Source organism: Rhinopithecus bieti, unplaced genomic scaffold, assembly GCF_001698545.2.
Source record: "Rhinopithecus bieti isolate Rb0 unplaced genomic scaffold, ASM169854v2 scaffold_29254, whole genome shotgun sequence".
Classification (NCBI taxonomy): domain Eukaryota; kingdom Metazoa; phylum Chordata; class Mammalia; order Primates; family Cercopithecidae; genus Rhinopithecus; species Rhinopithecus bieti.
The window spans coordinates 124,986-140,765 of NW_016813033.1; the positions used below are offsets into that span (position 1 = coordinate 124,986).

Consider the following 15,780-nt stretch of genomic DNA (forward strand, 5'->3'; position numbering starts at 1 on the left):
AGCACACCAACATGGCACATATATACATATGTAAAAAATCTCCACATTGTGCACATGTACCCTAGAACTTAAAGTATAATTTAAAAATAATAATAAATAAAGTTTGATTTTTATATTCGACATCAAGGTCAGCAACCTATAACACATAAGGCCAACAGAAGTTACCCAGTACTCTGTTTTCCTCTCCAAACAGCTGAGAATACATATAATGCCATCCTTCCCCCAACACACACATTCACAGACCTACATGTTATGATTTGCCCTGAATCCTCTCATGGACACCAACATGTGGATACACATCAACCACCTCATGTAACCCCCCAGCATACCAGAAAAATAGGCTGTCCACTAGGTAGACTATGTCGTGTAATCACCATTCTTGAGCACCTATAATGTGCCTCCTCCAGATGCTGTATTATTTAATTTGGTCCTTACAATCACCTATGAAGTAGATACATTACCCCAACTTTATGGAAGATGACAATGAGACACAGAAATTGGTGGCAACCTGCCCAATTGAAGCTGGGGTCACTGTGCCACACTCTGAATGTGTATCAACTTTTCCTAGAGATAGAAATAATTTACAAACACCATTATAAACACTTAAGAGTCTTTACATTTTTTATTTTGGTGAAAACATATTCATATCAAATATTGCTTAAAAAACCTAACAAAAAATTTAAAACTAGGTATCTCTTTGATTCTTTGAAGTATTTATTGCAATGCTGTTCATTTGAGTAGCATTTGACTGAGTGATTGTCTTAAAGTGCACCCTTGGCCCTCCTAGAAGCCCAAACCCTCACTGTTCATGAAAAGAGTTTTTAAATGTGGATTATTTGACTTGCAAGAAGACAGAAACCCACCACATTTTAACTTAGAAGAAAGGAAGAATTCAGGAGGAAGCTCACGGAAACAGTGCAAAAGTCGGGAAAATGGATGAGTCTCTTGACCTGAGGACCTCAAATGCTGCTAGGACCTTTTCTCTGCATGTCTCCCCACCATGCCTCTCTGTGTCTGCTTCATTTCCTCTCCTGGACTCTCCTCCTGCCCCTCAGGCATGGCCACTGAAAGCTCTCAAGCTTTCATTTTCTGCTTCACCACCAGAGAGGTAGTTCCAGCCGGCATGATGAAACCTCAGAGAAGGACTTCAATTCACCTGGCCTGAGTCATGTTCCCACCCCTGCCATCAGGATGTGGCAAGATTGACAGTCCAAGTGAGGGGCAAAGGAAAATCCTGTTTGAATATTTCTGTAAAAGAAGGAAGTTTCTGTTCCACTTCAGAAAGTCAGTTTTTTTAAAATGTTTTTTAAAACTTTGATTATATTTTTGGCAGATGGTGAATCCAGAAAATCTAAGCAATAAACTCAAATTCTGGAGACATATGGAAATATGGTAAAAAGCAGGTGCTTTGCCTCTGATGTAAATTCTAAGCTGAAGAATAATGAATTAAGGGAAATGACAGGTTAGGTCCTTAATTACATTTTACCCAAAGAAGCACTCTTCAGATGTTCAAATCCAGGTTTTTCTCCCGAAGACTTAAAGTTTTGAATAAACATTAAGTGATACATCTAAGTTCCATTCTCCACCCCCAAATCACTGCTTTTAAGGCTGCTTAATGTTATTGTAGAAATTAACACTTTCTTAAAAGTAGTGATCCCGTGAACAATGTAACCTCTGAAGCTCTTCTGCTACCACTCAGACCTCTAGAAGCTCATTAAATGCAAGATTGACCGCATTTTTTATACTGACACAATAGAGCATTTCTGACTTGTAAAAAATCCTGAGCAGGTTAACTCAAGAAACTAGGGAATTTTCCCCTGGAAATAAAACCATCATATTCTCATTAAAGACTGCAAACACATTTCCAATTTCTACTTTTATTTAATTGGATCAACAAATAGAAAAGGAGGATCAGGACAAATCAAAATAAGTTTTTCTTTTTTTCTCACTATCTCAAAGAATAACCTCAAAATCCAGATTTCTAGGAATAGAGGAAAGCAATGCTTTCTGGGAAGTGTATCTTCCCAAAGTTACCCTTTTTAGATCCAAAAGGTGTAGTTTTTAATTACATCTAGCCCAGAAAAGTAGTTTAATGATAGACATAGCCCTTTTCAAAATCTATATCCCAAAGCTTTTCAGGTTAACAATATTTTAATTTGTAGATAGATGGTAAAGCGCTTGACTGTCTAGTCTTAAGAATTTTTTCAACCTTACCCTGCCTAAGCCATACCATACAATTAGAAAGTTATTTTCCGGTCCTAGAAATTTAATTATTTATATATAGAGAGAGTGCTGTATTTTCAACATTACTCATTAATTTATAATAAACCACTTGTGAATGAAGATAAGCTCAAAAAAGCTTATTCCCTTGAAATTTACATTTGAATGTACTATGGTCGTAGCTGTTTTTTTTTTAATGGCAGCTAGCTAGAGTGAGATATCATTAAGTAACTCAGTTGTCTGGAATTAACCTCACTTTATATTAATAAACCAATAACTCATTCATTCAGTCAGTCAACAAATACCTACAAAGTGCCATGTGTCAGGCACTGTTATAGGTGCCTAGGATACATCACTTAATGAATATAATAAATAAGTAAGGTATCTACTGAGTTAGAAGGTGTGAGAACACAGGCAGAAAAGGGTGATGTGTACTCAGAGTGTAGGATGAACCAAAAGGATTTGGAGCTACGACTTGAAGGAGATGAGGGAATTAGCCATGTGGAGTTCTGCAAGAAGACAATTCCAGGCAGAAGAAACAGCCAAGATTAAAGCCCTAGGGTGACAGAGTATGTGGCTTGTAGGATGAACAGAAAAGAAGCCAGAATAGCTTGGGCAGAAGGAGGGAAGTAAAGAATCATAGGAAACAAGATTAGAGAGAAAGCCAATTTTGGAGCTGAATTTTTTTTTTTTTTTTTTTTTTTTTTTTTGAGATGGAGTTTTGCTCTGTTGCCCAGATTGAAATGCAGTGGTGGGATCTCAGCTCACTGCAAGCTCCGCCTCCTGAGTTCATACCACTCTCCTGCATCAGCCTCCTGAGTAGCTGGGACTACAGGCACCCACCACCACGACTGGCTAATTTTTTTGTATTTTTGGTAGAGACGGGGTTTCACCATGTTAGCCAGGATGGTCTAGGTCTCCTGACCTCATGATCTGCCCGCCTTGGCCTCCCAAAGTGCTGGGATTACAGGCTTGAGCCACCACACCCGGCCTGAATGCTTTTAATAAATACTTTTTTGAGTATTTGAATTATCATTTCCATAAAGCATATTATGCTTCATCTTATACCTGATCATAATGCTCCCTTGTTATCCTCCTTATAACCAGTTTCTTACTGAAACTAATTTGATAGTTCATGTGACCAGTATAATTGTATGATTCTACTGAATTTAACATTCTCTATGTCCAAATTTCAGGTTGTGACTGATACTGAAAATTGTTTTAAAAATAAGACATTTAATTATTCCATCAGTTTGAACTACATTATGATAAAAGAAAAAATGCCAGCCCAGGCACAGTGGCTCATGCCTATAATCCCAGCACTTTGGGAAGCCAAGGCAGGTGGATGACTTGAGGTCAGGAGTTCAAGACCAGCCTAGCCAACATGGTGAAACCTGTCTCTACTAAAAATACAAAGATTAACTGGGTGTGGCGGTGGGCCTCTATAATCCCAACTATTCGGGAACCTGAGGCAGGAGAATGGCTTTAACCTTGGAAGCAGAGGTTGCAGTGAGCCATGATTGCCCACTGCACTCCAGCCTGGGCAACAGAACAAGACCCTGTCCCCCCCCCCAAAAAAAAAGCAAAGAAAAAATGTATGTATTCATTCATAAGTAAAATAACATTTCTTCAAAATATTTATGCTATCAAAAGAAGACACATTATTTGCAAATGTAAAATATTTCTCTAAGAGTTAAATACTAAAGTATGGCGATATGGTTTGACTGTGTCCCCAACCAAATCTCAACTTCAATTGTATCTCCCAGCATTTTCATATGTTGTGGGAGGAACCCAGGGGGAGGTAATTGAATCATGGGGGCTGGTCTTTCCCAGGTTATTCTCAGATAGTGAATAAGTCTCACTAGATCTGATGGGTTTATCAGGGGTTTCCACTTTTGCTTCTTCCTTTTTCTCTTGCCACCACCATGTAAAAAGTGCCTTTCACCTCCTGTCATGATTCTGAGGCCTACCCAGCTATGTGCATCTGTAAGTCCAATTAAACCTCCTTTTCTTCCCAGTTTCAGGTATGTCTTTATCAGCAGCATGAAAACGGACTAATACATAAGGCCTACCAATTTTTTTAGACTATCATCACATCATACTACAAAAAATGTCTTTTAAAAATATAATCCATATCTTTCAGAACAAATATAGAATTTGATATCTGCCACATTAGTGTGCTTTCCCAATGAATCATGTTCCCACACTAATAACCTAAGCCATCTACTGTATCAGAATGTGAATGCTTCTACTGAAATGTGCAGTTATTGGAAGACAAAGAAAAAAAAAAGTTGTGCATAGTGATATCAAGTAGATAGAGACAAAAACAATTCAAGATCAGAGATAGTGGAAGCAGTGTGCTATAGTAAAAGTAAGGGGGCCCTGAGGTTGTGTAAAGCTACACTAAATTAGAAAAGCCTTAGGGGCTTCCACATAAGTAGGAGCACTAAGTATAATTGAAGGAAGAAGCCACTGTACTCATCTACTTCACAAATATTTATTGTCTTCTATGTGCTGAACCCTTCAATAGTAGCTGGAGATAGAGCAGTGAAAAAGTCATGGAATTTATAGTCCAATGAGGGAAGGCAGATGCTAAGCAAATCATACAGGAGCACTCAAAGAAATCACTTCATTGCAGTTATCCTAAGTGCTATTGTTAGAGTGGGCAGATAGCTAAACATGAGCAGGATGAGGAGCCCCTGAGGAAATGGAGGTCTGGAAAAACCTAACACCTCAGAGATCACCGAAAACAAGTAGACTAGTTATAAACAGAGAGGAGGAGAAATATCTATGCGGGAAGGTCCGCTCCTTAAGATACCCAGTAATCGTCTCTTTGCAGTTAATCTGTCAGGATGTAGCTAGGTGCATGCTCACAAGGAGGGGATGAGGGTCTATTAGTCTGTTTTTACACTGCTGATAAAGACATACCCAATACTGGGCAATTTACAAAATAAAGAGGTCTAATGGACTTACAGTTCTACATGACTGGGAAGGTCTCAGGATCATGGCAGAAAGCAAGAAGGGAGCAAGTCACATCTTACATGGTGGCAGGGAAGAGAGAACTTGTGCAAGGGAATCACTCCTTATAAAACCATCAGCTCTCATAAGACTTATTCACTATCATGAGAACAACACTGGAAAGACCCAACCCCATGATTCAGTTACCTCCCACCAGGTCCCTACTGTGTCTGGAATTGATAGGTTCTTGGTCTCGCTGACTTCAAGAAGAAAGTCGCGGACCCTCGCAGTGACTGCTGCAGTTCTTAAATGTGGTGTGTCCAGAGCTTGTTCCTTCAGATGTTCAGATTTGTCTGCAGTTTCCTCCTTCTGATGGGTTTGTGGTCTTGCTGGCTTCAAGAGTGAAGCTGCAGACCTTCGCGGTGACTGTTACAGCTCTTAAAAGCAGCCTTGACCCAAAAAGTGAGCAGCAGCAAGATCTATTGTAAAGAGCAAAAGAACAACCCTTCTACAGCAGAGAACAGGGCCCTGGTAGGTTGCCACTGCTGGCTGGGCAGCCTGCTTTTATTCCCTTATCTGACCCCACCCACATCCTGCTGATTGGTCCATTTTACAGAGAGCTGGTTGGTCCATCTTACAGAGAGCTGATTGGTCCATTTTGACAGAGTGCTGATTGGTGTGTTTACAATCCTTTAGCTAGACACAGAGTGCTAGACAGAAAAGTTCTCCAAGACCCCACTAGGTTAGCTAGATACAGAGTACTAATTGGTTTATTAACAAACCTTGAGCTAGACATAGGGTGCTGATTGGTGTATTTACAATCCCTTAGCTAGACATAAAGGTTCTTCAAGTCCCCACTAGATTAGCTAGATACAGAGTACTGATTGGTGTATTTACAAACCTTGAGCTAGACACAGGGTGCTGACTGGTGTATTTACAATCCCTTAGCTAGACATAAAGATTCTCCAAGTCCCTACTAGACTCAGGAGCCCAGCTGGCTTCACCTAATGGATCCCACACTGGGGCTGCAGGCGGAGCTGCCCGCCAGTCCGGAGCTGCCTGCCTGCACTCTTCAGGCCTTGGACGGTCAATGGGACTGGGAACGGCAATGCAGGTGGCAGTGCTCATTAGGGAGGCTCCGGCCGTGCAGGAGCCTAAGGCTGGCGGGGGAGGCTTGGGCATGGTGGGCTGCAGGTCCCGAGCCCTGCCCCATGGGGAGGCAGCTGAGGCCAGGCAAGAATTCAAGCACAGCGCTGGCAGGCTGGCACTACTGGGGGACTCAGCACACCCTCTGCAGCTGCTGGCCCGGGTGCTAAGCCTCTCGCTGCCCTGGGCGGGGGCATCTGTGGGCAGCTCCGAGTGTGGGGCCTGCTGAGCCCATGCCCACCCGGAACTAGCCTTGGCCTGCAAGCACCGTGCCAGCCCCATTTCCCACCCACGCCCCTCCCTCCACACCTCCCAGCAAGCAGAGGTAACCAGCTCTGGCCTTGGCCAGCCCAGAGAGGGGCTCCCACAGTGCTGTGGTGGGCTGAAGGGCTCCTCAAGTACTGCCAGAGTGGACACTGAGGCCAAGGAGGCGCCCAGAGCGAGGGCTGCTAGCATGTTGTCACCTCTCACTACCACTACACTTGGGAATTGTGGGAGCTACAATTCAGGATGAGATTTGGGTGGGGGCACAGGAAACGGTATCAGAGGGCAGAGACATTCCTAAGAAATATGCAGGTACAGTAAGTATAGATCTGACCTCTATACAACCGTCCTGGGATGGTGCTAATGAACAATGCAGCCACTAGGTAGACTTAGTATCCAACACTGCCTCATGCATGCACACCAAGGGGGAGTATATTAGTCTGTTTTCACACTGCTGATAAAGACATACCCAAGACTGGGCAAGTTACAAAAGAAAGAGGTTTAAATGAATTTACGGTTCCACATGGCTAGGGAGGCCTCACTATCATGGCAGAAGGCAAGGAGGAGCAAGTCACATCTTACTTGAATGGGAGCAGGCAAAAAGAGCTTGTGCAGGAAAACTCCCCCCTTACAGTAACCATCAGATGCATGAGGCTTACTCACTACCACAAGAACAGCACAGGAAAGACCTGCCCACATGATTCAATTACCTCCCACCAGGTCCCTCACACAACACCTGGGAATTCAAGATGAGATTTGTGTGGGGACAGAGCAAAACCATACTGGGGAGGGTCCCACAAGCCTGGGGTGGGAACTAGGCAGGGAAAGGTCAGGGACTTAAGGCAGAAGCGGGAAAACCATACAAAGAAAAAAGGTGATGACTTAAGACAGAGGTGAAAACTTCAAGAAAAAATCCAATGCAGAACTCTCAGGATGTGCCTGGCCCACTCTCTTTCAGCAGCCCGCTCTGCCTCATCTCTCAGAGTGTCCTGTCCCTTTAAATAAACTCTCTGCTCCCTTTTTCCCTTCAAGTAAAGCTTTCTGCTGTCTTTGAACTGGCCAAAACCTTTATCCCAAGACTATTAAGGACTGAGGATTCCTGCACTTCCGGGCAACACTATCTCCCCTTGAAAGAAGGCTCCATGTCCTCAAACCTTTAAGTGGGTCACACATTAGAGCTTCAGTCTGGTGACAGATGCCTGGCTAGTGAGTGCTCACTACGTATTTGTTCACTTAACGAAGTATGTGAATGAGAAGCACAGGATACAGTGAGAGCATGAAACAGGGAATCCCAACCAAATCTGGGGGCTCAGTGTGAGTTAAGCTGAAATCTGGAAAATAAAAAGGAGAAGACAAGGAATAGGAAAGAAGGAAAGGGAACAGGAGAAGGTGGGAGAAATTTCTTTGGAGAAAACAACTGATGGCAGCAAGCTCTGAGGAGGGAAACCTGATCCTTCCTAAGGAATTAAAAGTAGCTCTGACCAGGGGAGTGGGAGGGTAGTGACTGAGAGACAAGTAGGCAAAGGCCAGATCCTGCAAGGTCTTGGAACCTTTATGGAAGAGTTGTAACTTTGCCCTAAGAGCAATAGAAAACCACTGAAGGATTTTGATAGAGGAATGGTATGCTCAGATATATGTTTTTTGTTTTTGTTTTTTTTTCCGAGACAGAGTTTCGCTCTGTCGCCCAGGCTAGAGTGCAGTGGTGCAGTCTCCCCTCACAGCAAACTCTGCTTCCCGGGTTCACGCCATTCTCCTGCCTCAGCCTCCGAGTAGCTAGGACTGCAGGCGCCCACCACCAAACCTGGCTAATTTGTTTGTATTTTTATTAGAGACGGTATTTCACCATGTTAGATGGTCTCTGTCTCCTGACCTCGTGATCCTCCTCCTCAGTCTCCCAAAGTGCTGGGATTACAGGCATGAGCCATTGCGCATGGCCTTTTTCTTTTTTTTTTTAAGTGATCACAGGGGCAGTATGTAGGGAAAAAGATAAATCCTAGGATTCTATCGTTTTCTCAACACTGAATTTAGAATTTAAAAAGTCTGCCCAGGAGTTTCTTGAATTTGACTTAACTACACAGAGAAACTTCTGAGGAGAAGAATTTTAAGAACCAGGATGAGGTTATCAATAGAAGACAGGAATTTTGATTCTTTGGAAATGGTGGTAGACAGAACTCTAAGATGACCCTCTTCCTTGGTTTACTCACATGAATATGTCAACATTACATGGTAAAAGAGATTAGACAAATGTAATTAAGGTTATCAATCAGTTCACTTTAAGAAGAGGAGGTGATCATGGTAGGCCTCATCTAATCACATGAGTTTAACCACTGCTGGGACAGAAGGTCTGTGAAGCAAGGAACTAAAAATGGTGTCAGTAAGCTGAGAATGGTCCCCAGTCAGCAGCCATCAAGAAAATGGGGATCTCAGTCCCACAATTGCAAACTGAATTCTGCCAATAACCTAAATAAGCTTGAAAGCAGATTCTTCCCCTGAGGCTCCAGGTAAGAGCTCCACCCAGCAGATACCTAGACTTCAGCCTTGTGAGATCCTTGGTGGAGAACCTTGTTGAGCCCTCATGGACTCCTGAGCTACAGAACTGTGATACAGTAAATGTCTGTTGTTTTAAACAACCAAGGATGTGGTCATGTTATGCACCTACATCTGTAAACACTGTGTTAGAGTGACCCTCTGAGAATAATTAGTTGAAATTTTATTACTGTGTGTCTATTAGGTTGTTTTGGTGTATCTTAAAAAGGAAAGAGTCTTACTTACCCATTTGGGCTGCTATAGCAAAGTGCTGTAGACTGAGTGGCTTATTAATAACAAAAATTTATTTCTCACTGTTCTGGATGCTACAAGTCTGATATCAGAGTGCCAGCATTCTTGGGTTCTGGAGAGGGCTCTCTACCAGGTTGCAGACTGCCAACTACTCATTGTATCTTCACGTGGTAGAAAGACAGTGAGAGAGCTCTCTGGGGTCTCCTTTACTAGTTCACTAATTCTATTCTTGAGAACTCTACCCTCATAACTCAATCAGCTCCCAGGACCCCACCTCCGAATACCACCACATTGGAGGTTAAAATTTCAACATATGAGTTTGATAGGGTGCGTGGATACAAACATTCAATCCATAACAGAAAGCAATAATGATTTATTGAACTTTCTATTGTGGCAGTTTTCATTCTGCAAATACTCTCTTAAGAAGCATTTAGTTCACTTGTGCTCACTTTGTAAGTATTTTACAAGATCACATGAAGTGAAGAATAGGTTAAGGCCAGAAAATGTAGGGCCTTGCTCCAGACCTTGACCCCACATCTTGTCCTCACTTATCACCATCTCCTAATCCTGCAGGAAAGATTGGCCACCTCCAGAAGCTAATCAATATTGTCACTTTTTTGTGAAAAATAAAAGGCTCTGCCAACAAATTCCTATCTCCCAGCTGCAGATGATAAGAAAGTTTCTTTGCCTTGACATTTGCTTATCTTTGACCAATAAGAACTGACATTTGATTATACACTGGACTATCCAACATTCTCCTCCCTCCCATTTTCCACCCCATCACCTGTTGTCGAATTGCTTTTAAATTCTACCTCTTTAAAATGCAGGAATAAGAATTAAAGTAATCTCCCAAATAATTACAGTCACTACATTTGATTAAAAATATCAAAAGAGGCTGAGAAAAAAATGACTATTCATTAGGGTGGAACAATGTCTACAATAAATCCAAAATCTTGGTAATTTAACATAAATAAGAATTTTCTATTGCTTGTCTCACAATTTGGAGGAGGAGGCATGAGTAATTCTTCACCCAGTTTTCAGCAACCCCATCCCCATCCATTTAATGATTCTACCATCTGCTAGGGCCTCAGAAACCCCCTCTGTATCTTCTGCAATTACTCAGTCTCTGAGGGAAAAATATATTATAAATAAGGTAGAGAAAGAAGTCCACTAGTGATTTCTTTCGCCCAGAGGTGATGCACATCACTTCCATTTGCATTCCACTGGCAAGAAACAGCTACATAGTCATATCTAAATACAAAGGAGCTGGGAATTATAACTTGGCTGTGTGCCCAGGAGGAAATGAGCATGGAAATTGCTGAGTCCTAGCTCTGTATCCCATACAATTGAATAAGATGAAAACTATAAGTGATCCATAAACTTTGGTTATCGGTGCTAGTAATTCACCTTTATCATGGATTTAGAAATATGTAGTTCCAATTACTACTGCTGCATAACAAAGCCTAACACCATAAAGCAACTGTTTTATTAAGCTTTTGGATTTTGTGGGCCGCAAATTCAAAAAAAGGCACAGAAGAGATAGCTTGTTTCCACTCTGTGGTATATGGAGTCTCAGGAGGATGATTCAACAGCAAGGGGCTGGAATCACGTAGAGGCATCTTTATTCACAGGGCTGGCAGCTAATGTTGGCCAGCAGATAAAACCCTAAGTAAAGGTATTTACCCAATGTATGACATCTCAGGTGCTTGGACTTTTTCACAATGGTCAATTGTGAAATTCCTCAGAGTCAAATTTCTCACATGGAAGCCCAGAGTTTCAAAAACAAATGCCCCAGAGGACAGGTTATGAGCCTTTTATGACCTATCTTCAACCACTTCTGTTGTACTCTACTGGTCTAAGAATTCATAAGCCCACCCTAATTCAAAGAGAGGAGACATAGACTGATCCCCTAATGGGAAATTGGTTACCAAGGTCACATTGCAGAGGGGTATGTGCAGTGGAAGATATTGTGGTGTCTAATCTTGGAAACTATAATCTCCCACATAATATTATCTTAGAATCACTGAATTTCAGTGTTTGAAAGGACTCCTTACTCTATAGAACAAGAGCCAGCAAACAATAGCCCACTGTCAGTTTTTGTAAGCAGGGTTTAACTGAAATTACACCATGCCTATTTGTTAGCAGATTTGAGGAGTTGCAAAAGATACCATATGACCTATAAAGGCAAAAGTAGTTATTATCTGGCCCTTTACAGAAAGAGTTTGCATAATCTGTAGATACAACATCAATTAAACATGTGGGCACTGAAGGTAAACCACTAGATTTTCAAATCTCAGTTCTGGAAGTGGCCAGTTATGTGGCTTTGAACAAGCTACTCAGCGTCTCTAGGCTGCCATTTTCCCACCTTCATAATTGGGGAAACAGTAAAGTCTGTCATTGAATTGTGAGCATTATATGAAATAATTAATGAAAAGGGCATAATAACCATTCATAAACGCTAACTCATGCTGTAGAATTGCCTTAAAGTATCAGCTAGATCAAATGTCCATTCGAGTCATATGTTTATCCCCAGTGTCATCTGCTGCAGATTTCAACACATCTAGTGATACAGGAAGTCCATTCGATCTTTAATCATTTTATTAGAAATTTCTTCCTACTAGGTTAAAATCTGCCCCCTTATAGCTATATGTGATTAATCCTGGTTCTATCTCTTAAAGGCTCTACAAAACTTCTCTTCCAAATATTAGGTCCTTTGAAAAGGCTATCTCTGAATTTTATCTTCTCAGAACCACACATCTTTAGTTCTTTCAATTGCCTCTCTTAAGACCGAGTTCGCATCACTTTTCCACTTTAAAATTCCCTTTAGAAGGAAATATAAATAGCATTTATCCAGAAATTAGCAAAAGACTTCAGGGCTGAAGATAGATCTATATCGTTTGTCCCTAAATTCTCCATAGTAGTGATGTGTGGAAGAGTTGATTTCTTAAGATCCTGGGACGGTTGTTTGTTGTTGACTTTTTATGTTCATTGTAACATAGCTCCATCCTGTGGAGATCCTTCCAGATGTTCATAATTTACTTTAGACTGTCCACTGCCCTTACCAGCTTTATATCACCCACACATATCTCTGAAGGCTTGATCCAAATCATTAATAAATATTCCATCAAGTTGAAATTAATACTATGAGTAATCCTGAACTCAATTACAGCAACTGAATGTTGCTTTAATAATTGCATTTCTTCCTTCTTGGACTTCCATTGACCTTAATCATGATTTGCTCAACCATTCTCACTTGGGTGTCATTCCTCTTAGTGAAAGAAATTGGAAGCAAATATAAAGGAAATCATAAGCATTTCTCTTTCCCTCTTTCAATATTACACTTCAAATCAAGATATGTATCTGTATTACTCAGGGGTCTCCAAAGAAACAAAACCAAGAGGAGAGAGAGATTAATTTTAAGGAACTGGCTCACATGAGTGTGGAAGCTTGGTAAGTCCACAATCTTCAGAGTAGGTGGGCAAGCTGGAGACCCAGGGATTCTGCTGGCAGAATTCCTTCTTGCTCAGTAGAGGTCAGACTTTGTTCTATTAACACCTTCATCCAGTTGGATAAGGCCCATCCATATCATGGAAGGTAATTCACTTTACTCAAAGTCCACTGATTTCAAATGTTAATCGAATGCAAAAAACACCTTCACAGAAAGATCCAGAATAGTGTTTGACCAAATGTCTGGTCGCTGTGGTCCAGCCAAGTTGTGTCATAAAATTAACCATCAGAGTATCTCTTTTTATAATCATTTATCTTACAATAAAAATAGCTAAGACTATAGCTTATATGAATCCTGGATTTATGTTTTGATAATTAGTTCTTTTATAATAGATCGTCTGTTATATAAAACCACAATTAAGTGTGCGTCTGTCTGAGAAGGTAGTCATGGTAAAATATAACCATGACTTTTGTTACTAAATATAAAAGTACGGCATCTTGGGCCAGGTGCGGTGGCTCATGCCTGTAATCCCAACACTTTAGGAGATTGAGGCAGGCGGATCACCTGAGGGCAGAAGTTCAAGACCAGCCTGACCAACATGGTGAAACCCCACCGCTACTAAAAATACAAAAAATTAGCTGAGCATCGTGGTGGGCGCCTGTAATCTCAGCTACTTGGGCAGCTGAGGCAAGAGAACTGCTTGAACCCAGGAGGTAGAGGTTGCAGTGAGCCGAGATTGAGCCATTCCACAGCAGCCTGGGCAACAAGAGCGAAACTCCAATCTCAAAAAAAAAAAAAAAAAAAAAAAGAATAGCTACAGCATCTTTAACTGATTATTTTTTGTACCTAAGAAAAAATCAGTTGAGGGGGGAGAAATGAGAATGCAAACTCTGATTCTTTAAGGTTAGCACTGCTACAAGGTTTCAGAATGCAGGTTAAAACTGTGATGCCATATGCTTGTGTTCTCTTAAAGCATTCACCTAAAAATTTTGCTTTTATACGTTAAATTTTAAATTAGCATTTTAATTTCAAATGTTATTTCTTCAAATGATTTTTACAAGATTATTGAAACAAATATCTATATAAATAAGATGTCTAAGTATGAAATGTGGGTTCAATACAATATTTGTAATGAAATTTTACGAGAATTTTTCTTAAGCCAACATGTTGTCTATAGAAACAAGATTTTATTGAACTACTATTTTAGTTTCGTTTTTTTTTTTTTAGTTAAGACAGGGTCTCACTCTGTTGCCCAGGCTGAAGTGCAGTGGTGCAAACATAGGTCACTGCAGCAAGCCATTCTCCCACCTCAGCCTCCCAAGTAGCTGGCGCTGCAGGCGCACACCACCATACCCAGCTAATTTTTGTATTTTTTGAAGAGATGAAGTTTTGTCATGTTGCACAGGCTGGTCGTGACCTCCTGGGCTCAAGCGATCCTCCCTCTTTGGCCTCCCAAAGTACTGGGATTAGAGGCATGAGCCACTGCACTCAGCTGTATTTTGGTTTTAAACTTTTATGAATCTAGATTTTAAAAAACATGGTTTTCTTTTTTGGTTAGCCGTTTATAATAAGTAGAACTTATTTATTTAAAGACTTTTAGAGATTTTAAGATGGTTTGTGAGTCCTACTGATAATTCCTTTCTTGTGTGAAATTCACTGCTGTCTTCTGTTCTATTTTTCCCTTTTCAGGTTTGGATGTGTGGAGGAGAAATGTTTGATGTTCCATGTTCCAGAGTTGGTCATATCTACAGGAAGTACGTTCCATACAAAGTTCCATCTGGGACCAGCCTGGCAAGAGTGAGTAACTCAGCATCAGAACAGACTGGGGTCAATATGGCTTTCTGTAACCAGAGTAACCAGCCGTGCCCATGGCATAGGTAATCTAAGGCACAGTCTGAGAAAAGCTCTCCAGTGTATAGAGAGCTTCTGTGCTTCTGAGTCTTATTTCCATTGCTTAAAGAAGTATTAACCATTATGCTATTTCTTGTTACAAATTGTTTCAAAGCATTTTCACATACATTATATTTAATATTCACAATTACCTTCTGAGGTCTGTGTTCTTATCTTTATTTTGTAGATGGGAAAATGAAGTCTGAACTAGGTGGTTGTTCATGCTCACATGAATGCCAAATAGCAGAGTAGGTCTGCGGACCTGGGGCAGCCAGTTCTCTCCACCTACATGGAATGTGGCAGGATCTGCAATAAGTCAGATGGAAAAAGGGGTAAAGGGAGATGGGGAAAGGTGGATGCCCAAACTCTGCCTTCTCTTTTATAATAGGGCCAGCTCTGCCTCAAATTTCTCCCCATCCTCAACATTTCAAAATTGGCTCAGTCTAAGACTTTTTTGCAATATTGTTTTGAATAAAACCTTTCTTGTAAACCAGATGCAAAGATGCTGTTCTCTTCTGCCATTTAAATATTTTCATGCATGTTTAGGAAAACAGTCTTACAATGCTGTCTCCAAACAATCCTGACAATTTCTCTGCTTTCCATATTACTTTCTTCAGGGATGGGTCAGTTTTTGTCACCACAATATGTACCTGCTACTGCTCAGAATCCAAATCTAGAAAAAGAGTATTTTATCACACTGCTACCCTAGAAATCAAATCCTGAATTATTCATTTTGGTTCTTTTACTAATAAGGCTGCAAGATACAACTATTTGGATCTTTTACATAAGGCTCACATAACAAGCTTTTGTAAAAATAAATAAACGAATTCACCAGGAATCATTAGAGTATCAGTAACACAAGGTTAGAGCTTTGGTCTGTGTTAGTTACTGCTGTACTCCCAGAACCTAAAACAAGGCTTAGGGAACACTCAGATATTTTTTGAAGAATTAATTAATCAGGAGAGCTAAGAGAGGAAAATGCTGGAGATGTAAGTTGTTACTAAAACTTAAATATTTTTTAATGAGTATAACAAAATTTTACAGCGAATCTTCGTGGGTGGGGGGAGTCGTTCTTC

At 40.9% G+C, this 15,780-nt stretch overlaps 1 protein-coding gene across 1 annotated transcript in view; it reads left to right on the top strand.

Annotated features, from left to right (window-relative positions):
• The window catches only part of GALNTL6 (polypeptide N-acetylgalactosaminyltransferase like 6), a 237,746-nt gene that overhangs the window by 113,424 nt on the left and 108,542 nt on the right, over nt 1–15,780 (top strand). Inside the window, exon 4 of the mRNA XM_017847605.1 lies at nt 14,504–14,611. Coding sequence (XP_017703094.1) covers nt 14,504–14,611 — 108 coding nt within the window. The remainder of the gene's footprint in view (nt 1–14,503; nt 14,612–15,780) is intronic.